At 44.0% G+C, this 26,528-nt stretch overlaps 3 protein-coding genes across 6 annotated transcripts in view; 1 reads left to right on the top strand and 2 right to left on the bottom strand.

Annotated features, from left to right (window-relative positions):
* Positions 1–14,663, bottom strand: part of LOC308597338 (THAP domain-containing protein 6-like) — a 43,166-nt gene extending 28,503 nt beyond the window's left edge. For both annotated transcript variants that reach the window (XM_081213243.1, XM_081213245.1), the window contains exon 1: positions 14,526–14,663. The gene's annotated coding sequence lies outside the window, so the exon portion shown is untranslated. The remainder of the gene's footprint in view (positions 1–14,525) is intronic.
* On the top strand, positions 14,609–19,530 carry SMIM15 (small integral membrane protein 15). 3 transcript variants are annotated; one of them, XM_081213289.1, is made up of 3 exons: positions 14,609–14,627; positions 17,112–17,190; positions 18,787–19,530. In XM_081213289.1, exon 3 carries the CDS (start codon positions 18,815–18,817, stop codon positions 19,040–19,042), a length of 228 nt encoding a protein of 75 aa, XP_081069415.1. In that variant the 5' UTR covers positions 14,609–14,627; positions 17,112–17,190; positions 18,787–18,814; the 3' UTR covers positions 19,043–19,530. The 3 variants fall into 3 exon arrangements, with proteins under 3 accessions (XP_081069415.1, XP_081069416.1, XP_081069417.1); XM_081213290.1 differs by lacking the exon at positions 14,609–14,627 and adding an exon at positions 15,007–15,027; XM_081213291.1 differs by lacking the exon at positions 14,609–14,627 and adding an exon at positions 16,586–16,937.
* A 1,465-nt stretch (positions 19,531–20,995) lies between these two features.
* The window catches only part of NDUFAF2 (NADH:ubiquinone oxidoreductase complex assembly factor 2), a 45,795-nt gene continuing 40,262 nt past the window's right edge, over positions 20,996–26,528 (bottom strand). The window contains exon 4 of the mRNA XM_081213269.1: positions 20,996–21,524. Within this exon, the coding sequence (XP_081069395.1) occupies positions 21,270–21,524 (255 nt within the window). The 3' untranslated portion in view covers positions 20,996–21,269. The remainder of the gene's footprint in view (positions 21,525–26,528) is intronic.

A 26,528-nucleotide genomic window follows, 5' to 3' on the forward strand; every position in this document is an offset into this window, starting at 1 on the left:
TCCGAAGCACGGATCCTCATGGATCCTCACGCTTTTTGCATTGGGCCACCCCAAACTCACTATCAAATCACACATCATGTCCAGGGGCAGCGCCTGCACCACAGAAAACTCGGATCCACGGCTTCCTGGCCACTCCATGGCCCAAAAACGTGGTTCCGAAGCACGGATCCTCATGGATCCTCACGCTTTTTGCATTGGGCCAACCCAAACTCACCGTCAAATCACACATCATTCCCAGGGTCACAGCCTGCACCACAGAAAACTCGGATCCACGGCTTCCTGGCCACTCCATGGCCCAAAAACGTGGTTCCGAAGCACGGATCCTCATGGATCCTCACGCTTTTTGCATTGGGCCAACCCAAACTCCCTGTCAAATCACATATCATGGCCAGGGGCACAACATCCACCACAAAAAACTCAGATGCATGCCTGCCTGGCCATACCGTGGCCCAAAAACGTGGTTTTGAAGCATGGATTCCCATGGATCTTCATGATTTTTGCACAAGATCAGCCCAAAGTCATCATCAGATCAAACTTCATGGCCAGGGGCACAGCATCCACCACAAAAATCATGGATCCACGGCTTCCTGGCCATACTGTGGCCCAAAAACGTGGTTCCGAACCACGGATCCTCATGGATCCTCACACTTTTTGCATTGGGCCAGCCTAAACTCACTGTCAAATCACACATCATGTCCAGGGATACAACTTGCACCAAAGAAATCTAGGATCCACAGCTTCCTGTTCATACCACTGCCCAAAAACGTGGTTTTGAAGCACGGATCCTCATGGATCCTCACACTTTTCGCATTGGGCCAACCCAAACACACCGTTAAATCACACATCATGTCTAGGGGCACAGCCTGCACCACAAAAATCATGGATCCATGGCTTCCTGGTCATACTGTGGCCCAAAAATGTGGTTTTGAAGCACGGATCCTCATGGATCCTCACGCTTTTTGCACTAGATCAGCCCAAATTCACCGTCAAATCACACATCATGGCCAGGGATACAACTTGCACCACAAAAAAATAGGATCCACGGCTTCCTGGCCATACCGTGGCCCAAAAACGTGGTTTTGAAGCACGGATCCTCATGGATCCTCACGCTTTTTGCATTGGGCCAAACCAAACCCACTGTCAAATCACATATCATACCAAGGGGCACAGCCTGCACCACAAAAACCGAGATCCACGGCTTCCTGGCAACACCATGGCCCAAAAACGTGGTTTTGAAGCACGGATCCTCATGGATCCTCATGCTTTTTGCATTGGGCCAACCCAAACTCACTGTCAAATCACATATCATACCAAGGGGCACAGCCTGCACAACAAAAAACTCGGATCCATGGCTTCCTGGCAACACCGTGGACCAAAAACATGGTTTTGAAGCACGGATCCTCATTGATTCTCACGCTTTTTGCACTAGATCAGCCCAAACTCACCATCAAATCACACATCATGGCCAGGGGCACAACCTGCACCACAAAAGTCACGGATCCATGGCTTCCTGGCGACACCGTAGCCCAAAAATGTAGTTTTGAAGCACGGATCCTCGTGGATCCTCACACTTTTTGCACTGGGCCACCCCTAAATCACTGTCAAATCACACTTCATGCCATGGGACACAGCTTGCACCACAAAAAACTCGGATCCACGGGTTCCTGGCCATACCGTGGCCCAAAAACGTGGTTTCAAAGCATGGATCCTTATGGATCTTCACGCATTTTCCATTGGCCAACCCAAACTCACCGTCAAATCACACATCATGGCCATGGGCACAGCCTGCACCACAAAAAACACGGATCCACAGCTTCCTGGCCACTCCATGGCTCAAAAACGTGGTTTTGAAGCACGGATCCTCATGGATCATCACACTTTTTGCATTGGGGAACCCCAAATTCACCCTTTATTCAAATATCTTGTACATAACCACAGATCTGACCACAAACATCATGGATCTACTGCCAGATGCTACCCTGGATATATTGGCCAATTTTTAGGTGTGCTGGGATGGAGGAAACGGAGTCGGCTGAATCTCTATCCATTAAAGATGGGCGTCCAATGGCTGGGCCAGAATAATTTCAGTTTGGTTTGCCAGCTCCCAGCTCTTAATGGGGCGGAATAGTCACCTGTAGCCGCTATCAGGAGTCCCGGTGTGATCCTGGATGCTTCTGTCTCTATGGAGGCATTGGTCACAAATGTAGCCAAACTGGAATTTTTGAATCTATGTCAGGTTAGGAGATTGGTACCGTACCTGTCCCTTTCCAACCTAGCCATGGTGATCCATGCAGTAGTCACCTGCAGACTAGACTACTTTAACTTGCTGTACACCTGAGCTGGGGAGTGCAGGGTATAAATGTGATAGAGAGAGAGTGAGAGTGAGAGAGATAGATATGCAGGGCTACCCTTGAGACTGCTCCAGAAACTCCAAATGGTCTAAAATGCAGATGCATGAGTTCTTACTTGGACTTTGTGGAGAGCCCACATTCAGTTGGTTGTTCATCAGCTGGATTGGCTCCAGGTGGAGTATCGAATCAGGTTCAATGTTTTGGTGCTAATCTTTAAAGCCCTAAACAGTCTGTGACCTTTCTTATCTGTGGGAATTCTCTTCCAATACACCCCCCATGAGTGTGACGCTCATCTAACAGCAACCTACTGGTGGTCCCTGGCCCAAAACATATCCAGCTGTCCTCAACCAGAGCCAGAGCCTTTTTGGTGGAACGCTTTGTCTAATGAGAACCAGGGCTCGGTGCAATCTATCTCAGTTCTCTCACTTGTCATGGTGAGTGGGCTTGCACATTCCTATGACCCTTGTGAGTGAAGCCATTGGGAATCTCGTACTCCCAGCAGGGTCACCCAAGGTGGTAAGGTCAAAGAAAATTAAATATGCTCAGAGTCCTGTAGTGATTTCATGCTCTTTATTGCAGCTTGTAAAACAGTGATTGAATTCCCCCCCAAACCTCAGGCTTTTATATACATTATTTACACAATGAGTCCCGTCTGACTAGCTGATTCTGCTTCCCTCCTGGAGCCTGAATGGTCTTTTCCTGCAAGCCAATCAGTTCTTGCATTCTAGGATCCTACTTGCCTATTGTTCTAGGATCCAAGCTTAGTACATAACAGGGAAGGAGTTAGACAAAGAATGATCCAAGAAGTCCTCAACGGCAGAACAGGCGGGTGATAACAAGCAGTGTGTTACAATGGCTCTGAAGGCGGATGAAGGCTGCAGCAGATAGGATCCACCAGTTTGTCGTGACTACTCATGCCATCAGAACAGAGCCCTACTGCGAAGACTGTGCGTTGGTCAGCGAATCTACACACATAAAACAAATTCACGCACAGGCGTCTTCCAAAAACCAAACCCAACCCCCCAAACCCTCCCCCCATGACCATCACTAAATGGCTACTGTGGCAGGAATGTGAAGCCCCTAGTCATGAACCGACACATGGGCGGTCAGTCATTCTGACTCAAGGAATGAGGCCGTTGAGCAGCTCAGCAGCTGTATCCATGACTGAGCAGCCCTTTTTAGGATCCACTATGCTCACCCCGAAAAGGGGAAGGGGCTGGAAACGGTGCCCTAAACATAGTATGCCTCCCTTTTTCCCTGACTGGATTACCACAACCAGGTGGAATCTCTTTTCCTATAGTTTGAATCCATTATTCTGCATCCTAGTCTCTAGAACAGCAGAAAACAAGCTTGCTCCCTCTTCAACATGACATCCCTTCAAATATTTAAACATGGCTATCATGTCACTCCTTAATCTTCTCTTCTCTAGATTAAACAAATCCAGCTCCCTAAGTCTCTCCTCATAGGGCTTGAATTCCAGACCTTTTACATTTTGGTCACCCTCCTCTGGACATGCTCCAACTTGACAATATCCTTCTTCAACTGGACACAGTATTTCAGGTGTGGTCTGACCAACCAACCAGAATAGTGTGGTAGCATTCCTTCACTTGATCTAGACACTATACTCCTATTGATGCAGCCCAGAATTGCATTGGCCTTCTTAGCTGCCACATCACACTGTTGACTCATATTCAGCTTGTGGTCGACTAAGACTCCCAGATCCCTTTCACAGGTACTGTTGTCAAGCCAAGTGTCCCCCACCTGTGCATTTCATTTTTTCTATCCAGGTGCAGTACCTTACATTTCTCCCTATTGAACTCCATATTGTTGGTTTTGGCCCAGCTCTCTAGGCTATTCAGGTCATTTTGAATTCTGACCCTGTCCTCTGGTGTATTAGCAACCCCTCCCAGTTTGCAGTCATTTGCAAATTTGATTAGCGCGCCCTCTATTCCATCACCCAAATCATTTATAAAAATATTGAATAGCACCAGGCCCAGGACAGAACCTTGTGGAACCCCAGTAGTCATTTTTTTCCAGGATGAAGGTGAGCCACTGATGAGCACTCTTTGGGTTCAGCCCATCAACCAATTACAAATCCACCTAACAGTAGCTTTGTCTAGCCCACATTTTACTAGTTGTTTTGCAATAATATCATGGGGGACCTTTTCAAAGGCCTTACTGAAGTCAAGGTAAGCTGGTACAAGGGAAAGCAGGATTGTAATTACCGTAAAAATTACTGATTACTTTGGATCAGCAGTCTCAACCTAACCCGCTATGTGGGGAGAGCCACGTGTTCCTTTGGAAGGCAAGTGGAATACAGTGGGATATATTGACAGCTGTTTTAAAAGATGTAACTGTAACTTAAAATCCAGTATCAGAAAAAAAACAAAAATAGATGGTCCCTGTGTGGATAGTCATGTTTGCATGATGGGGCCACCTCCAGTGACCATGTGGCCTGATATAAGAGGGTTCTAAAATCAGTCCTGAAAGTAGACTGATTGAGAATGACACACGCATAGCTTTTGCTCTGCCATTAACAAGGTGAGCTGAAGCAAATTCTTGCCTCCCTTTGGGCTTTGCAATATTTCCTACAGCATTCTTGTTGAAGGGCATTGGAGAGTTAGGTGAGGGTCACTTTTCTGTTTTTCCATCAAGCCCCCAGACAAGAATGCTACAGCATCAGCCCCAAACACTCAGTCTCATAACAAAAAATACTCAACGGGTTTAGGGCTGAGGGTAGGGGAAGTACAATCATGATCTTTCCAGTCCTCTAGAAGCTGACCCTTTTGGTCATTTTGGTCATGGAGCCAAATATCTGTTCCCAAGTTTAAAGAGTCTAAACAAGTAAAGAACAAGCTTGCCCTTTACATGCAAAAGCCCTGAAATTCAGCCCATTGGGCAACTGATCATGGGGCTGGGAGGAGGGAGGTAAGGACTAGCACCTTCTCTGCCCTCCACCTCCAACAGCTACACCTGAAAGTTTCATGATGGGGTTCGATTTGAGAAGCTGAATGTTTATAAAGGCACTTAGCCAATTTCTGCCACGGAAATTCTGAACAGAAACACTCTGCAGGTTCAGCCCCCAAAAGAAACTGCTCTATGGTCTCTGTGTTGGGAAATGGGAACAGATCTTGCTCATCACCAACCTTCCCTCCATAAATCAGTATCACTATGAGGCTGAACTGAACAGCTTGCTCCAGAGTTTTAAGAGATACGTTTCTGTGGTGTAGTAGTTAAGAGCGGTGGACTCTAATCTGGTGAGCTGGGTTCGCTTCCCCACTCCTCCACATGCAGCTGCTGGGTGACCTTGGGCCAGTCACACTTCTCTCTGAACTCTCTCAGCCCCACCTACCTCACAAGGTGTCTGTTGTGGGGGTGGAAGGGAAAGGAGATTTTTAGCCACTTTGAGACTCCTTCAAGTAGAGAAAAGCAGGATATAAAAACTAACTCCATAAATAAGAATTCTATGGAAAAGGACCATCCCTGCCATGATGATGAAAACTATATGTTTGGATTTTGCTGTATTATACCAACCTGTGGAATATGACAGTTCGCAGTTTCAAAATCTATTTGGCCACAGTGGATTGACAGTCTGGACACACAAAAACCTCTGGAAGATCTTTTGAATCAATGCCTATGCGAAAGCAGTGGTACCAGTCCTTGCAGTTTCCTTCACAGTAAGCCATAGTTAGGTCACCACTGGGCCTCCTGCACCCTTCCTTCAAGAAACATAGTGACCAGCAGCCTTCAAACAAGGATATCTGAGCAATAGGTTAGTGTATCCTTCCATCCCTCTGGGCACGATCGAGACACAGTAATGTAACTCTCGTTCAAGATTTGTCTCTTCTTGGGAGGAACAGCATCAATTTCCACTTGAAAATATTTGTCTTGTCCTTCAAAATAGGTTTTCCCACAGTACTGTATTATTTCTTTTGCAATCCAGGGTCTAATGGCAGCCATATCCTTTTGTATGAACTGTAATTGGGCAGCAGAAGCAATCAGATGGGCAATGGTACATGTGAAAGGACCGTAGTCACTGGAATTACGGTACCTTGCCTGGGTATATCAGTTGGTGCAAAAAATGATCAGCCGCAAAACTATAGGGATATTTTGAATCCATCTCATACAGACATGCTAAGAAGGATGTTATTGCATCAATCACAGAGTGGTTCAATCCATGTTTGGAATCTAGATAGAGCATGGTCTTCCTTTTAAAAATGATTACTATCAGTTTCCAGTGGACTTCTCTGTCATTTACTGGAATAATCAAAACATCTTTCTTTAGCACTCCAAATCTCAAACAGTTCTTCAGAGCTTGCACTGGCAATCTTTGACATATCTGCATGAAGTGGCAAGTACGGTAAGTGGGAAAATTGTTCCATTGTGACCTAGCTCTTTGGCCATGATCACCCTGGAGGCAAGAAAGGCATCTATTATGCGATCATTTATCCAGTTTGATCCTTTCAGTGTGTTTATGTCATAGTCATACACACAGATGTTGCCAACTGAACCAAAGTCCCATGGTTTGTAGACTGAGTGTGGGGAAGGTACAGTTGTGCCATGGGGGAACTGATGTACAAATCAGTGATTTGTCCAAACACTTCTCACTTTGTGTTGAGAATATGGGGCTGCTATCAAAATAATCAATATCGGTCACTGTCAAATCCTCTTTCCCACCTTTTGGAGTGGAGGTCATCTGAGGCTGAGTGCTTTCCAGGTGTCTCATAGTCAGTTGGTGATCTTAAGGAGTCAAACCCCTCAGCAGCCTGCACTGAATCAGCTGCTGGAGCTACTGTTATCTTTTCCTGCAGTCTGGGGAACTTTCTTCCCGATCTACTCTTCTGTCTTTTATTTCACTTCAACTGTGTGAGCTGCAACTGGCAAGGCTTCCCTGGTTCTGGTGGCATGCCGATAGATTTTGTGGCAGCTATAATATGGTAACAAGTCCTGGATGATGTCCTGTACGGACTGTGCATGCATGGCTGCCCGTATGGTCGCCAGGAGAGCGGCTGCCCATACAGCCTGTACGGCCGCCGTGAGAGGAGCTGCCTGTACGGACGCTACGCGAGCAGCAGCCTGTACAGTCGCCGCGAGAGCAGCTGCCCGTATGGCCCATACGGTCGCTGCGAGAGGGGCTGCCTGTACAGTTGCCGCAAGAGCGGCAGCCAGTACAGCGACCTTACTGTCACTCTCCCCCCAGCATGGCACCCTGGGGCACCATCACCCCGCTGCCCCTTCATATGCCCCTGTAGTCAATCTAATGTACTATGAACAATCTGAAGTCATGCTGGGCACAATTCACCACTAATCCTGTTCTTTTTCTAAAAACACGTGGTGGACTCCAGGAAAGCTGTCAGCAGGCAACATGATTCCCATGGGCACCACGTTGGAAACCCCCTATTTCAAAGTTTGCACTGACAAAATCTGTTCTCAAAAAAACTTGCAGTTAAACCTCCATTTATAATTACTACCCCTGCAAAGCAACCAACTTTTGTCCCAAAACCATTTGTAGCTGAATTGACGCAAGACAGGTGATTGTTTTTCATGGTTACTTTGGTGGTCTCCATCTAGTTGGTTTGATAATTTACATTCACAGGTAAGATCATCACAATCTCTGCCTTGGACATTCTTGAGGTTTAGCAGTGTCAAAAATTTCCAGGTGCAGTTCTTCACAGTGGAAGCTATGAATATGAATGTCATTTTATTTCAATGTTCTTGCTAATGCAGAACCATTTCAGATAGCGTTTGTATTTCGGTCATTCCATGGACATTGGTGTGATCTTACAATATAATTTGGTGGAGTCCATTTAACAATCATGCCGATCCATGAGGATTAAAGTATTTAATATAGTGTTTGTTCCTTGGCTGTGCTCTGTGGTTTTTGTGGTTCGTTCTGTGGTCATATACATCATGTGTGGTTTGATAGTGTATTTCAGGGTGACCAAACATAAAAAAAACCTAAGGATCCATGGGGATCTGTGCTTCATGAGAATCTTTTTACAGCATGTCAGTGCCCCAAAGTGATCTGGCCATGAGCTGCATAGGTGGTTGGGTAATGAATATGGGGCGACCCAGAAAACTGTGGAGCCATACATTTTAAAAATATATATATATTCAATTTTATAAGGATAGGGAAGTACAGAAAGGGAAACGGAGGAGGGGATAGATAGATAGATAGTTAGATGATAGATAGATAGATAGATAGATAGATAGATAGATAGATTAGAAATTTTAAAGACCTATAAAGATTATCAAATCCTACAAAGTACTACTACTACTACTACTACAAATATATTTGTACCCTGCCCATTTGGCTGGGTTTCCCCAGCCACTCTGGGTGGCTTCCCAAAAAATGAAATAAAAATACATTAAAAAGTCACACATTAAAAACGTCCCTAAACAGGGCTGTCGTCAGATGTCTTCTAAATGTCAGGTAGTTGTTTATCTCTTTGACATCTAATGGGAGGACATTCCACAGGGCGGGCGCCACAACCAAGAAGGCCCTCTGCCTGGTTCCTTGTCACTTTGCTTCTCACAGTGAGGGAACCACCAGAAGGCCCTTGGTGCTGGACATCAGTGTCTGGGCAGAATGATGGGCGTGGAGATGCTCCTTCAGGTATACTGCACCGAGGCCGTTTAGGGCTTTAAAGGTCAGCACCAACACTTTGAATTGTGCTCAGAAATGTACTGGGAGCCAATGTAAGTCTTTCAGGACATGTGTTATATGGTCTTGGTGGCCACTCCCAGTCACCAGACTAGCTGCTGCGTTCTGGATTAGTTGTAGTTTCTGGGTCACCTTCAAAGGTAGCCCCACGTAGAGGACATTGCAGTAGTCCAAGCGGAAGATAACAAGAGCATGCACCACTCTAGCGAGGCAGTCTCCGGGCAGGTAGGGTCTCAGCCTGTGTACCAGATGGAGCTGGTAGACAGCTGCCCTGGATACAGATTTGACCTGTGCGTCCATGGACAGCTGTGAGTCCAAAATGACTCCCAGGCTGTGCACCTGGCCCTTCAGGGGCACAGTTACCCCATTCTGGACCAGGGAGTCCTTCACACCAGCCCACCCCCTGACCCCCAAGAACAGAACTTCATTATTGTCAGGATTCAACCTCAATCCACTAGCTGCCATCCATCCTCCAACCGCCTCCAAGCACTCACACAGGACCTTCACCACCTTCACTGGTTCTGAGTTGAAAGAGAGGTAGAGTTGGGTATCATCCGCATATTGATGGACACCAAGCCCAAACCCCCTGATGATCTCTCCCAGCAGCTTCCTGTAGATGTTAAAAAGCATGGAGGGGAGGACGGAACCCCGAGGCACCCCACAAGTAAGTCTGAACACTCATCCCCCACCACAACTTTCTGGACACAGCCCAGGAGGAAGGAGCAGAACCACTGTATAACAGTGCCCTCAGCTCCCAGCTCCTCTAGACGGTCCAGAAGGATGTTATGATCGATTGTCGCGACCAAGGCAGTTTCAGTCCCATGAGGAGACCTGAATCCCAATTGGAAGGGATCCAAATGGTCCATGTCTTCCAGGCGTGCCTGGAGTTGTTCAGCAACCACCCGCTCAATCACCTTGCCCAAGAATGGAAGATTTGAGGCTGGGCGATAGTTGGCCATACTGGCCGGGTCTGAAGATGTTTTTTTAAGAAGCGGTTTAATGACCGCCTCTTTCAGCTGGTCTGGGAATGCCCCCTCACAGAGGGAAGCATTCACCACCCCGCAGAGCCCATTGCCCAGCCCTTCCCGGCTTGCTTTTATTAGCCAGGATGGGCAAGGATCAAGGAGACAGGTGGTTGGTTTCACGCATCCAAGCAGCCTGTCCACATTCTCGGGGGTAACGGATTGAAATTGATTCCATGCAACTTGACCAGACAGGGCTCTAGCACTCTCTCGCCCCGACCCTGCTCCCACGGTGGTGTCTACCTCCTTCCGAATATGAGCAACTTTATCTGCATAAAAATTTGAAAAATCGTTGCAGGAGGTCTTGGGGTCTTTACAAGGCCCCGGTGGTAAAGGTGGTTCCATTAAATTGCAAACCACCTGAAAGAGTCTCCTGCTACTATTTTCTGTAGATGCTATAGAGGCGGTGAAGAAAGTCTTCTTCGCCATTGCTATCGCCACTTGGTAGGCTCGACATTGAGCTCTAACCTGTGTCTGGTCCAATTCAGAATGAGTTTTCTGCCACTGGCACTCGAGCCGTCTCAGCGATTGTTTCCTCACCCGCAGCTCCAAAGAAAACCATGGGGCTGTCAGGGCTCCATGCAGTCGGAGAGGGCGCTTCGGAGCCAGACAGTCGATAGCCCTGATCAACTCCACATTCCAGCGGGCCACCAGGGAATCAGCTGAAAGGCCATCAACATGGGATAAAGCATCCCCTACCACTCTCTGGAAACCATTTGGATTCATTAAGTGGCGGGGGCAGACCATCCGCATTGGTCCCACCTCCCTGCAGAGGAGAAGGGTCACGGAGAAGTCCATTTGCACCAGGAAGTGATCTGACCATGGCACTTCTTTTGTTTCACTTTTACCTAGTGTCATATCACCCATGTCACTATTGGTGAACACTAGGTCTAAGGCATGTCCGTGACTATGAGTTGGGCCAAACTTATTCAGGGACAGCCCCATGGAGGCCATGCTTTCCACGAAGTCCCAAGCAGCCCCTTGTAAGGTCATGTTGGCATGGATGTTAAAATCCCCTAGGACAACCAAACTAGGTATCTCCAGGAGAACATCCGCGATGACCTGAAGCAGCTCGGGCAGGGAATCCTTGGTGCAGCGGGGAGGTCAGTATACCAAAAGGAATCCTGTACTGCCCCTATTGCCCAGCTTCCAGAACATGCACTCAGAGAACTGGGTCTTTCATATGCGCAGAAGCGCCAAATTGCACCAGTGCCTGTGCAGACGTGGCGCTTCAGGATGCGAATGCTGTGGGTTGCGGACGTGCCTCAGTCACGGGTTATGTCTGCAACCCGAGGTTCCACTGTACCAATTTTGTTTTAGGGCTTAATTTGCAGTAAATTTTATTCCTTTATTCATAATTGTTCTCACTGTTCTACTGTGAACTGCTCTTAAAATTTTTGCATCCATTTTGTCATATAAGGTTTTGCTTGTTCGGGCTTGGTGTCATATATGAGTAATAGTTTATAAATTTTACCCAGAAGGTAGAACTCTGTTATGATGGACTCAGATTCTATCTTTTCACTGATTTTCACTGTATGTTTGCCATACAGTCTTTCTTGAATCTGGATATTAGTTGACAGTATGTAAGCAGTTTCATATTTTTTCTCCTCTTTAATACTTTGGCATGTATTTGATCTGTTCTTGAAGATGAACCATATCTTGGTACAATATATACCGTATTTTTCACTCTATAGGACACACCGAACCATAGGAGGGGGAGAACAAGGGGGAAAAAATTCTCCCCCTCTCCGCTCAGCGCCCCTTCAGCGAAGCGGGATGAGAAACGGAGCCCCTTCCATTTCTCCTCCAGCTTCACTGAAGGGGCGCTGCGCAGAGAGGAAACATTGTGCAGTGCCTCTCCAGCGAAGCAAAGCCTGGAGAGCAAGAGGGATCGGTGTGCACCGACCCCTCACGTTCTCCAGGCTTCAGGCGGCTTACCAGAAGCCTTCGGAGATCAGCAGGAACTTGCGCTGTGCTCCAAAGGCTTCAGGCGGCTATCCCTGAAGCCTGGACAGCGAGAGGGGTCGGTGCGCACCGACCCCTCTCGCTCTCCAGGCTTCAGCGAAAGCAACGCGTAGCCTCTGGAGCGTGGAGGGAGCGCTCCCTCTGCGCTTCGGAGGCTTCGTGTTGCTATCGCTGAAGCCAAGGAGCCTGCATTCACTCCATAGGACGCACACACATTTCCCCTTAATTTTTGGAGGGTAAAAAGTTGTCCTATAGAGCGAAAAATACGGTAGTCATATATTCTCCTATCAGCTCTAATAATAATATTGCAGTGGTGACATTAACAGTGCAGGTAAGGGGATTTTTGTGATTTTTGTAGTGCAACTCATGATTTGTGAGTTGTGCCCGTGGCTATGACGTGTGATTTGATGGTGAGTTTGGGGAGCCCCAATGCGAAAAGAGTGAGGATCCTTGAGGATCCGTGCTTCAAAACTACCTTTTTGGGCCATGGAGTGGCCAGGAAGCTGTGGATCCATAATTTTTATGGTGCAGGCTCTGCTCCTGGCTATGACGTGTGATTTGATGGTGAGTTTGGGGAGCCCCAATGCGAAAAGAGTGAGGATCCTTGAGGATCCGTGCTTCAAAACTACCTTTTTGGGCCATGGCGCTGCCAGGAAGCCGTGGATCCATAATTTTTATGGTGCAGGCTCTGCTCCTGGCTATGACGTGTGATTTGATGGTGAGTTTGGGTTGGCCCAATGCAAAAAGCGTGAGGATCCATGAGGATCCGTGCTTCAAAACCACGTTTTTGGGCCACGGTATGGTCAGTAAGCCGTGGATCCGAGTTTTCTGTGGTGCAGGCGCTGCCCCTGGACATGATGTGTGATTTGACGGTGAGTTTGGGGTGGCCGATGCAAAAAGCGTGAGGATCCATGAGGATCCGTGCTTCGGAACCACGTTTTTGGGCCTTGGAGTGGCCAGGAAGCCGTGGATACGAGTTTTCTGTGGTGCAGGCGCTGCCCCTGGACATGATGTGTGATTTGACGGTGAGTTTGGGTTGGCCCAATGCAAAAAGCATGAGGACCCATGAGGATCCGTGCTTCAAAACCACGTTTTTGGGCCACGGTATGGTCAGGAAGCCGTGGATCCGTGATTATTGTGGTGCAGGCTGTGCCTCTGGACATGATGTGTGATTTGATGGTGAGTTTGGGGTGGCCCGATGCAAAAAGCGTGAGGATCCATGAAGATCCGTTCTTGAAAACCACGTTTTTGGGCCACGGTTTCGCCAGGAAGCCGTGGATCCGTGATTTTTGTGGTGGATGCTGTGCCCATGGCCATGATGTTTGATCTGATGGTGACTTTGGGTTGATCTAGTGCAAAAATCATAAGGATTCATGAGGATCCGTGCTTCGGAACCACGTTTTTGGGCCAGGGCGTGGTCAGGCAGGCGTGGATCTGAGTTTTTTGTGGTGTAGGTTGTGCCCCTGGCTATGATGTGTGATTTGACAGTGAGTTTGGGTTGGTCCAATGCAAAAAGTGTGAGGATCCATGAGGATCTGTTCTTGAAAACCACGTTTTTGGCCCATGGAGTGGCCAGGAAGCCGTGGATCCGTGATTTCTGTGGTGGATGTTGTGCCCCTGGACATGATGTGTAATTTGAAAGTGAGTTTGGGCTGATCTAGTGCAAAAATCATGAGGATTCATGAGGATCCGTGTTTTTTAACCATGTTTTTGCGCCATTGCGGCACCACGAAACAGTGGATGCGTGATTTTTTTGGTTCCTCCTACAGACTAAGATGTGGTCTACAGTAGCATGGTGTTTTTATTTTGTTTCAATATAAAAATCATATGAATTCATGAGGATCCGTGCCTCGGATCCATGTTTTTATGGTACTGCAGCGCGGCAAAGTGTTGGATCCACGTTTTTTATAGTCCAGTTTGTAGGCGTGCCTTCTAGGTGTGATTTGACACTGCATTTGTTGGAATTATTTTTAAAAAAGTGGAGGATCCATGAGGATCCGTGTAGATCCGCCTTTTATGCAGACCCGTTATAAACACACAAGACTATGGAGGGCAAGGCTTCCACGTGCAATTAAGTATTGGAACGTGGCTGGGAGCGGGTTTTGGCCTTTGCTCCAATCTGAGAGGTGTTTTGTATGGAAGATTTTTGACTGACAATCCAAGCCTGCCTCAGCCCTCACTCTTCTAGCCACCTCCAACACGGAGATAATGGACCGTTGGCCGCAACAGAGCCAGCCTTAAATAAGCCATGTGCACATTTTGCACCTGAAACAAAGCTTGCGAGTGAGAAGCACCGTACCTGATGCTTTTTGTTTCTTGGTGGACATGCTACGGTCTCATAATCTAAGCAACAAATAAACACCCCCACCTCACTTCTCCACAATTTTCTATGGGCACCTCTCACTACCGCTCTCGGGAGGCGAATCGGGTCTACGGGAACCCGGAAGTTCCGTCTCCAGACCGCGGGGCGATTTACAGCTTGCATATGACAATAAATCTTGCGGCGAGCATCTGCTACTTAACCTTTCTAGCCGACTGCACCCTCTATGGTCGCTCAAGACAACAGAGTCGAAACGGAGTGGGTGTGTGGACTTCCTTTACCCTCTTCCTGCTTCCGGTTGGAGGGTGAGCGAATATTTTAGCCGGGGACGGGGGGAGGGGAGGGTTGCGTTGGGCGATTCCAATGGGAGGAGGCATTGTGGTTGGCGGGGGGGGGGCTTTGAGGGGAAAGGGGGCGCCCGCGTCCCCTGGCGCTTGACGAGGCTCCGCTGAGGGAAAGGGAGGCCGGGCCTCGCCGGGCGGAGGATACGCGCTTCCTCTGCTAATCCTCAGGCCAGGCCGCTTCCTGAGGCCGCCGGGGGAGGAGTCTGTCCTTTCCCCCCGAAGGAACCGGCAGGAGCCCTTCCCGGTCTCGCCTCCGGCCCTCGCGCTCTCCGGCCAACCTCTCCTGCTTCGCGCTCCGCCCCTCCCCCCACGCTGCGTTCTTCGCGTTAACGGCCGCCCCGCGCAGGCAGAAGCCCAACAGGTGTGGTTTTTCTCAGGGCCGGGGGCGCGCCTACGTCTTCCCAGTCACGCGGCAGCTGCCGAAGCGTTTCAGAAGTTGATAGTGGGGCATATGGTGTTTTTTTTAAGAGCAGCAGCCGTTTAAGATTCGTACATGACATTCGGATAAACTGCTGCTGCTGGCTTTGTGCTCCTTTTCCGTGTCTTATTCTAACGCCTGCATTAAGTCTTAACTGCATTGTCCCTGTCCGGGAGGTTTCCGTTGGTCCTGCTAAAAGCATTCCCCTACAATTAACTTGGTGTTTTGTCTCTACGAAACCAACATGAGAACCTGCCTATGCGTCTAGGAAAAGCGCTGGCAGTCTTAATTTTAGAAATGTTCCAGTGGCAAGTCTCAACTGTAAAGCAGTGCTGTAGTTGTTAAATTACATAGGGTACCCTGTCCCCTCCACATCTGCAAATATGTCCTTAGCTACTAGTCTTGGTTTTGAACTCTAGATTGTCGCCTTGGATTAGAAATCCTCTTTTGTGGCCCCTGTCCCCATAGGCTTGTGGAAAAAAATCCATTCTTCAGCCACCTTGAGTGTAAAAGTGTTTGCCTCGTGCTTTTCTAGTAACAGTCTTATGTCAAACCAGCTTTAGACTGCAATCTCTTCTCCTTACTTGAGAGTATGCCTTGTTTAGTATTAAGTCAATGTTGTACATAGGGCTTAAAAAGGTAAAGGGACCCCTGACCATTAGGTCCAGTCGTAACCGACTCGGGTTGTGGCGCTCATCTCGCTTTACTGACCAAGGGAGCCAACGTAGAGCTTCCGGGTCATGTGGCCAGCATGACTAAGCCACTTCTGGTGAACCAGAGCAGCCCACGGAAACACCATTTACCTTCCCGCTGGAGCAGTACCTATTTATCTACTTGTACTTTGATGTGCTTTTGAACTGCTAGGTTGGCAGGAGCAGGCACTGAGCAACAGGAGCTCACCCCATCATGGGGATTCGAACCGCCGACCTTCTGATCCGCAAATCCTAGGCTCTGTGGTTTAACCCATAGTGCCACCCGCGTCGTACATAGGGCTTACTTCTGAATAAATATGCATAAGACCGTGCTGCTAGTCCTCAAGTATTCAGTTGCAGTTCTGAGCATGCATTGTTGTTTACATCAGTTGCTCCTAACGTTCGAACAGAAATAGTTGGCTAGCAAGTCCTTCTCCAAAGCTGTTATCTATTCTTGTTTAGAACAGAATAGGACAATCATGTGCTTCAAATAAGTGTATGCTAGGAGCAAAGGAGGGGTATTTCAGGTGTACTTTCATCTGTCACTGTGGAGATTATTGCTGACAAGTGGAGGCTGTGTCCACGATGAAGAGTTAGACTCAAGTAACAGAATTTCAATTCTCCATACAGATATGACCCTGGGGCAGTCTTATGGAATTGCTGTCTGAGGCATGAACTCACCCTAGATGTACATGAAATTGGAGATAGAATTGAAAGCTTAAAAGAATTGTGTGTGACAACCCTATGAACTGTAAGACTTCTAGTAGCCATTTAGACCAATCCAGTTTAGTACAGGCTCTCCTTTTCCCAAAAGACCTGTAATGGTTGCCTTTTCCAGGGAAAAAAAACACTGTGGAAAGAAGCTAGCATCCATTTATCTTTTCATAGCAGAGTGCAAATGTTTTGCCTAAAACGGTTGTCATTAAAACATTGCTTCTTGCACTAGCCTCAGTGGATCTGATTCTCTCTCTTTATTCTAACATCTTGATTGCGACAGATGGTAAATTCCAAAATGTGAGAATTGCGCATAAATCTGCCACATTTATGTATGAAACGCCAGCTCCCATCAGCCCGTTGGGGTGATGGGAGTGGTAGCTGAGCAACATCTGGAGGGTCACAGGTTCCCTGTACCTGGCTTAAAGCCTGACTCATGTTTCCAAAGTGAGTATCTGTATTTTCTGCGCCCCTCCAGTAATAGCAGGGTCAGAAGGAAGGTCTTATGTCAGCCCTCCAGCTTGAATGTTGTGCAGCCCTTTACAACCAAACATGCAAGTATTGTTTAAGTTTGGATTGTTTTATATTTTAATAATCTGAAGTTACTTTACCTTTTTAAAGGCGATTTCCTTTTGTTCTCTATGACAACGGTATCCCGTTCTGTTTCGTATAGTTAAACTGGAGCTTCTTTGCCTCTTGGGTAAGTCTTATTTACTGGTACATTATATTAATGTAATTGTAAAAAATAGGGGTTGGTTTAGAGGATACCTGGGATCCCAGTGAAAGGACCTGAGATGATGGTGTGGTCATGGCAGCAGAAGAGAGAGATGAAGTTAGCAATGCCGTTTTACATATGCTTAAAAGAGAGATATGACAGGGCAGAATTCAAGACCCTGGATGTGCTTAAAAGGTACTCTGCAGCTCATCTTGCAGAAGAGTGCAGAGAGAAAAAAATAAACTGAATCTAAGATGAGCTGCTTCTGTAACTTCCTGCAGAAGCATGAGAACTTTTGTAGCACTGCAGGAATTCTGGCAGTAGAACACTGCTTGTAGCTATCTTCCTTTACTTGTTTCTTGAATCCAACCCCTAATGCATTCTCATCTGGACAAGGCATTGACCAAAGGCCATGATCCAGCTGTAGTCATGTGAAACAACTGCTGGGTGCTGAGTGCAGATGTGTTCCTATTTGTGTCAGTGGCCTATGATAAGCACACAATGCAGACATGGATGTACCACTGGCATGAGGAGAAGGTTCATCCGTCAATAGAATTAAGTGTCCGGATCTGAAAAGCATAGTTAACTACTGTGTTTTCATTTCACCATAACATCAATTTTATCTTTTGTGGCTTAAAATACAGTATTGGCATTAACTATGAACAAGAAGTGTCTAAAATTATTAAATTTTATGAGGAAAGAGTAAAGTATTCATGTGACCCATGGAAGAAGAATTTCAGGCAGTCTAGTCCTGTGAATCATCGTAAGCTGCAGTGATGCAAACATGGTTATGGTAGTTTTAAGTACATTGCCAAATTCTGTTCTCTGTGGAAATATTTCCTTACCTGAGTGGCTTGCTTATTACAAGGAGTGACCAGCACAGAATTGTGCCAGTTCTCCTGTAATCTGAGTGGATGTTTGCATGTTATATTAATTATTTTATTTATAACCAGCCTTTCTCTCAGTGCAGGACCTAAGGCAGTTCAGAGCATAAATTAAATACGTACATAAATTGCATTAATTGCATGAATACAATTAAAAATGCTCAGTAAATATATATATATTTGGGGGAACCAAGTAACCCTTAAAGAAGTCATCCCAGTTTAGGATGTTGTGTTTAAAGGCCAGAGATAATCCCATCTACCCTTTGCCCCATAGCATGGTACAAATGTACTTATAGTATATGTTACTAATTGGTAGCAGATACCATAGCAGGACTGTTAACCCACTCTTCCTGGAGTCATTTCAAGGCTGAGCTTGAACTAAGGAATGAATATCTCTAGGATCTCCATAATGGATATCACCCAGTTTAAATAAATGTTAGTCAATTAAACAAATGGTTAAATCTCCATGAGGAAAAACCAATCATTTTAAAGAAAGAAAGCCTACTTTGTTTTGAGATTATGCATGCATCGTAGCAAGCATGATCTTAGAGGAGAGAGTACCTTTTTAAAAAAGAGCTTTTGCCATCCACAGTTTTGGCAATTAAATTTGCATTATACTGTATATACCTAAATTAATCTGCTGACCCATTAATTCAATTGTTTAGTGTATCTAATTGTATCACCGCTTCTTTTTTAGGATTTCCCCCAATTAGGTGGCAGGAAAGATGTTTGATTATATCAAATCTTGGGCTGAATATATTGTGGAATGGGCTGCAAAGGATCCTTATGGATTTCTTACAACAGTGATCCTAGCTCTGACACCTCTATTCTTAGCAAGTGCAGTACTGTCATGGAAACTAGCGAAAATGATTGAAGCCAAAGAGCGAGAGCAAAAGAAGAAACAAAAGCGCCAGGAAAATATTGCTAAAGCTAAACGAACAAAGAAGGACTAAGATGTCAATCCTACTGGACAGAACTTTTCTCAAAAAGGCACTGTTCTTAAATTTGCATCTTTACATTGTAATCTTCAACAGAGATGGATGTGCATAAAATTGAATATTCTTGAAATGACTTGTTTTTTACTTTGTGTTAGTCTGTGGTAATTCATTAGGACTTACTTCCTAATTTAGGGTATATTTGTACACTACAGTACATGTCTAAAGTGTCTTTTTAAAATTATTGTTTCATTGATTGAAAACCTAATTACTTATGATTTTATAGCATGGTAAAAAAATGTACTGTTTATTTTCTACACTCTTTTCTACTACAGACTTAACAGGATAGCTTCTTTCTACTGTGACTTATTTCTATATACCAGACTCTCCTGATTTCATTGTAAAAGTCAGTATTTTCATCTTGCAGTGATCAATTCATTTGTTGGAACTTGTACTACCTTGACTATGGAATCTTACATGGTAATTAACATTCTTACAGAAGTGTATGTCTGCCCTTTTTCTTTAGTGTAAATGGCAGTGGTGTTTACTGGGTACCTACTTTTTTTTGAGGGGGGGATGTGAAATATGACCAATAATTGGGAATAATGACTGACCATGGAAATGAATGTGATGTGGAAGTGGGATGTGAACACATAGGATTATTAGGTGCAGCTTCATTATTTTTACACAAAGAATAATTATGTATTGAGGAATGTATTGAGGAATGTGGAATGCTGCTATATTTAAGCAAATGTACATTGGAGGGCACTCTGAGTCCTAATCAACATTTAGACAGAATCTGGTGTACCTCCTAACTAAACTTAGTTCTTGGTTCTTATTTAAAGCATCAATCCTATTGGCCAGTGAAGGTGCCCCACGGTATCCGTTCCTCCTAGGCAACATAATACCCCAGCTATTGAAAAACTGGTTTCTGTAATAAATTACACCCAGTACTTCCTAAGTGCCATGACACCTTTTGTATTAGATCACAACTGTCAAAAGAAAAGTGAAGAGCGTTGGCCTATTGCACAGCGATGAGATCCTGGATTGGCATCAGTTGATAGTATTTTGCCCTGAGTTTGTTATACTGCATTGGTAACAAGTGACCATTGTCCATTATCTTGAGCAATGGTTTGCTGGTATACATAGGAAACTGCTTTATATGCAGTCAAACCATTGGCCAATCTAGCTCAGTACAGTACTGTGTTACAGTTTTGGAAAGGGGACATTCCCTGGAACCTTCTGCATGCAAGGCAGATGCCCTACCACTGAGCTACAGCCCTTTCCCAGTGTAAGGACTGATAAGATTAGGGAAACCTAAAGCTTCATCTAGTAAATGCATTAGAAACAGCCTCGCAGAATTGCGTATGGTTCCCCCCCCCCAAATGGTTTAGGCTATGCCCATGTTGTAAATATTACATATTGCTCTTGGCACAGTTAAATAATGCAACAACATTAACCTTATTTAAATTTCTACTTTAAATAAATGATACTTTAAAATTGGCTTTGTTAATCTGTGAACCTACTGAAGAACAATGAGCATCTAAATTGTAGGGTAGGCTTATATACGTTATCTGAAAAGCACACAAATTATTTTGCTCTGGGTCTATCACATTGCACTTGGACATATTATTAAGTAGAAACATGATGGACAAAGCAACACTGTTTGATTCTAAAACATAAATCTTTGGTCTACTTTCATGAAAATAAAATTTGCTACTTGTGCATATCATTTTAGCATATGAGAAGCTGTGAACTCATGTGAGACTGCAGTTCATGTTTAGCCTAAGTAAAAGCTTACAGGAGTTAACTCATTAAGGGTTCACCACTTGTGAGCCAATAGTACAAACGCACATGGAAATCTTGCATAAGATTAGTAAATAATTTGAAAGTACTGACATCTGTTTAAGTGATATAACAGCACTAATGTTTCTTAATTTAAACCTGAAATGAATGGAAAATGTCTCAGAATGAATTGTAGAAGGTAAACATTTAATCTGGTTTTACAACTTAATACCAGCAGCTTTGTCTATTTCCATGAAATCAATTCCACTAGTAACATAAGGAAGCTGCAGTGTTTGGAATCCGAGCTACCATTTCTAAAAATGCTGCTGAATTTTCAAATGTATATATTTACTGTGTGCATAATATCATACTTCAACAATAATCAAGAAAATAACATTCTGCTCTTTTGCTTATTAACATAATTATTCATCTAATTTCTGATGCTTTGGCAATGGGCCCCTTACTTATTACGGATACTGTCCTTGGGGGGCATCCAGGATCCAGGCTGAAAAGTGTTCGCTGTACTGACTGGATCTTCTGATGGCTCATTCTTTCCAAACTGAGGGGCGGATGCATGGCCTTTAATCTGAGTTTGAAGTGGTTCTGCTACAAGCCCCTCTTCGTACTCTTTCGCCTGCAGGAGTCTCTCCTTTTCATAAATATCTTCAATCTTCTTCTTCATTTCTTCTTTATAATCCACATTCTTAAGAATTTCCTGTGAAAAATGCAATAATGCATTTAAGTGACTGAAAGAAACAGGGGAATGTCTCACAAGGCAATGATTTAAACAAAGTAATTTTTAAGGCAGAAGTCAAAATCCATCTGCTGGAATAATTTCACTGTTTTAATTGAATGAGTCTGAAAGTATATTTTAATTCTAATATTTATATACATATCAAAATGATTTTTCAATATCAATCTCTCACAAGGGATAAAAGCCCTATCAAACAAAATGAAAATTCACGAGATAAGCTACTAACACTGAACATCACTGGGTTTGCAGGCAATCCTTTACATAAATGAAACACAACACAACTTCTTTTTTAAAAGTATCCTTTTTTTGTATGATTGTTTCACATAAATGTGGTTCATGTGTATTCACACCCAATAATTAAAATCAAACAAATTTGCAAAAATTATTAAGAGAAAGTTAAAATTATACTGACTGGGTTTCATGACCATATAAGCTATAAGAAATATAAAATGTGTGCAGCATATCGTCAATATCTTCTCTGCAATTTGATTTCTATGCTAGGTCAATAATCTAGAAAGAACCAAATGGACTTCAGTAGAGTTTAGATATTTCAACATAGAGAACAGATGTAAAAGCTTAGCACAAGGCAGTGATAATGGTCCCACTGGAACAGAGGGGGATTAATTGCTAATGATCTGGTTAATCGACTTCAGCAGGTCCCCTTTGCTTCATGCTGAGATGAAGTCAGTAAAGATATGAAAGCACCAAAGGATTTGGCAACATAAGTAGTGTGTATTCTAGAAATTAAGTGATACATTTATCTATATATAAAAAGTGCACTTTCTGGATGCATGCCAATGGGAAATAGCACATAGTATTGTAAAATGTGGCTTCATATTGATCACAGTGCTGAAGATATTTAATTCTACTGGACCCACTTAATTATCAGGAAGTCAAAAACAAATACAGTGCTTTTTATGATGCTTTCCACCCCAAATTAGTCCAGACATCCAAGTTTCTCTGTGAGGTAGGGAATGCTCCCTCCATTCAGTCTGAGGCATCACAGACAAGGATGGTATCAAGTGTTTGCATAAGGGGCAAGTGCTTTAGCACTGGTATTTTCAAGGGTTTCAACTTGCAAAATTTGTCACAATCTAGTATTAGCAGTACCACACGTACACATTTTTGGGGGGATGGGGTGGGAGAAGGGAACAGGCTGAAGCAACAATCACTTGCTTAGAACCATTTACTTGAGATCATGGGCACTGCAAGATTTGAACCAAAGAACTCTTGGGCTACAGCTCCCATTCTTAGGGATAACAAAGTCTCAAGGCAGTCCCCTCTACAGACACTCTACATCTGCTTCGATTCAGCAAAATAACTCCATCATGCAACTTCAAGCCAAGACTTCATAATATATGCACTGTTGCAAAGTGCCTGCAATATTACAAACAGATTAATAAAAAAATTGGTGCATAATAATATTTACTGTAACACTACCAAAAGAATAGTGTAAATATGCTGACTTCACACCAGTTCAGTAATTTTCTGAGATAGAAAAAGGAAAGGGGGTTGTAAACAGAACAAGTATATAACATAATTTCACAAGAACCTAGACAAAGTGAGGGGGGAAATGACTACAGATAATCAAATGACTCTTTGCCAAATATAAGCTCAAAAGAAAACCAAATTCCCATATCAAAATGAAATTGAGATTGCAGAGTAATGAATCTCCATTATCACAATGTAATAAACCTAACTGTGTATCTAATGCTGGTTGAAAACAATTCAATTGACTTCAATTAACTTACTAATTTTTCTAGAATAGAAAGGTCATGCCCTTAAGGAATACAGATATTTGCAGTAACATTTGGGCTATGGAGAGGAGGAGGGAGGTAGGTAGGGAGAGGTGACACTGACCAGATAGCTACAGAGAAACAGTGCATATCCAAACAAACCCCCAGATGACATTTTATTTCATTTTATCTATGTGGGATTTCCAGTCAAAATCACAAATGCATGATTGCCAGACAGGCACATTGAGGGGCTGGCACTCAGAGAGTTACTGAATCAATACAGAAGGGACTGTATGAGGTCATTTCCTTAATGCTCTGGCAGGAAATTCTAAAAAAAGAGAGATGATCTTATGTACTTCCTCCCTGGACTACATTGTTAGGTTAGGACCATTAGGTTATCTTTGTTACTCTTTAGATCAAGGTGTGTATGTATTGACTGAGTTGCTGCCTGCTTAAGTTGTAATTTGCTATCTGAAGTAGCACTTATATAGTCTGTCACCTCTGTTTCATATAATAAACCAAGCTTTCTTTATTCCTTTGTTGTGCGAAATTCTTGTGGGTATATGGTTAACAGTTATTACATATTCATAACATGCACACGTCATAATCCCAACAAAAGATCCCAAACCTCTCATTGGTGTGTATGATTATATGTGAGTGCTTGGACATGCATGTGGGTTTATGACACACAGTGTAACACAACAGCAGTCCGCCCCACCCAAAAAACCCAGATGAAATCAAGAAAACCAGGAACTGGAAATCCAGGGGAAGATTTTTGTATGCGAGGAGCGTGAACTTAGTTCTGGCACTAAAAACAAACTCAGGCTGAACATGTGCTCATATGTGCTCTGTTTCTGAACATAGTGTGTCTGCCTCTAGGGATCCATGGGGCTTGAGATTCAAAGCCCCCGGCACCCCACCCCAATGCCCCTTTAGGGCTTTCCATGTATTATTGCCAGCAGAATTGCTGGTAGAACCTTTCTGCCCCCCTGGACACAGCTGGGCTTCCAAGGTGGCAGAGAGACATTTACATACAGTGGGGTGAGGTGGACATGGTACACCTGCATTTTAAAAATGGGAAAATCATACATTCTCATGTAGAACATATAGTTTGGATGATCTATGGACATGCTTATATTAGCCACCATTTTAGAAAAAAGCATTTTTTCCTGTGTGAATGTCTCTTCCAAGAAGGCATTTCTCAAATGCAGTTTTAGAATGTCCTTATATTGAAAATAAGAATATACATATTTTCAAAAAATCTGCCGCTTGATCAATCAGGAACAATGTTTTCATCAACCAAGAGGCTTTTAATTGATTAGTCTAATCAGTCAATCAAACTAAATGATACAGTCTATCCTCTAAGCTTGACTGAATTTAAAAGCAAGACAATCAAAAATCTAGTCTGTGCTCCTACTGTCATCTAGCAAAACTACTTCTAAATCACATCTCAGGTTGGTGATGGCGAATAGGAATTCTATGAAAATGAACCTCCATGATTGAAGTTAGTTTTCATCATGCCTCTTCTGAAATAAATAATATTCTTATGATCAAATAAGGAAGGCGGGTATGCACTGCAGTAACTAAACATAATGTAATTTCCAATATAATTATTCTCTTCTGGGGGGGGAGAGAATAATAATTTAAACTTTATGCTTATTACTACTCACTGGAGTACATTTTCCTCCCTTGACAAGGAGGCTGTCAAAACAGATAATTATGGAAATGCTAGAAATAGTTTGAAAGAAGACAGGAGCTGTCACAAAAAGTTTCTTCTTTTTAACATTTCACCTTGTATCCAACTGTGCAATTCAGAAGCCATTTAGTTTTTATTACTGCATAGCAAACACACGGTGCATTAGAAATGAAAAGCAGTTATTTACCGTATTTTCTATTCCAAGCCACTTTCAGACTTCCCACAGTAGCTAAAGGAACTTACAAATGAATTCAATTTCACATTAAAATGCAACTTAGAGTTTGCTTTAAAAAAAATAAAAAAACAACAGCCCACTATCTCCAGCCTTAAAGAAGCAGAACAGCTTTTTTTAAACTTAAGTTTAACTCACCAGATGGCATTCAGGTTATTCCAATGAAAACACCAGAGTACATTAGAAGAGCCTTGCTGGATCAGACGAAAGACCTATCTGCTCCAGCATTTTGTTCTCACAGTAGCCAGCCAGAGCAATATGGAAATTCTGCTCCCAAGCAGAATTCTCCTGCTCAAGGTCCTCAGCAACTGGAGGCAATATAGCCATTATAGTATACTTCATGAAATTGTCTCATCCCATTTAAAAGCCATCCAAATTGGTAGCCATCACTGTATTTTATGCTAGCAAATTGCATAGTTTAACTATGTACTGTGTAAAGAAGTACTTTATTTTGTTTGTTCTATTATCTCCCAATATACAACTTCACTGGATGATCCCAGGTTCTAGCATTTCTGTAAGGGGAGATGGAGAACAAGGGCTCAGCTAAATGCTACACATGAACTCTTGCAACAAAAACACTTGCAAACAAACCACTGGAGGAAGATTTGAAGCAGATGGGGTGCTTAACTCTTAGCTTGCCCACCACTTCTATACTCCAAATCAGAAGCCAGGTTGGGTTGCTTGCTGGGACAAGGTGGTTTGAGCATATAACACCAATCCTAACCAGACAACACCGGCTGCTGATTAGTTTCTGGGCCCAATTCAAAGTGCTGGTTCTGACCAATAAAGCCTTAAATGACTCATGATTGTGATACCATAAAGACCACCTCTCCCCATGTGAACCGACCTGGATTCTGCAATCATCACCCGAGGCCCTTCTCATGTGCCTCCTCCACAAGGCCCAGAGGGTTGCAACACGAGAAAGAGCCTTTTCTGCAGTGGCTCCCCATTTGGGGAATGCTCTCCCCAAGGAGGCTTGTCTGGCACCTTTGTTACAAATCTTCAGGTGCCAGGTAAAAACGTTCCTCTTCTCCCAGGCCTTTGGCTAATTAAACAATCTATGGCCTTTTAAACTGTGTGTGGCTGGGGTGGGTTGTATTATTTTTGTTTGTTACTATGTTAAGTATTGTGCATTTATACTGTAAACCATACTGTGATCCTTGGAAGAAGGGTGGTACAAAAATGTAATAAATAAAAATAACTTTCAGGTAGGCTTACAGACTTATTAGTGGAAACAGTAATAATATATTGATATAGTTTGGAGATGAGGAACCAAATAACTGCTTGGAATCACACAAAAA

Source organism: Podarcis bocagei (assembly GCF_964188305.1).
Source record: "Podarcis bocagei genome assembly, chromosome: 11".
NCBI classification, from domain to species: Eukaryota; Metazoa; Chordata; class Lepidosauria; order Squamata; family Lacertidae; genus Podarcis; species Podarcis bocagei.

What these genes read in the sequence shown, in the direction of transcription:
- SMIM15 (XM_081213289.1), top strand. Translation starts at nt 18,815, where the DNA reads ATGTTTGATTATATCAAATCTTGGGCTGAATATATTGTGGAATGGGCT.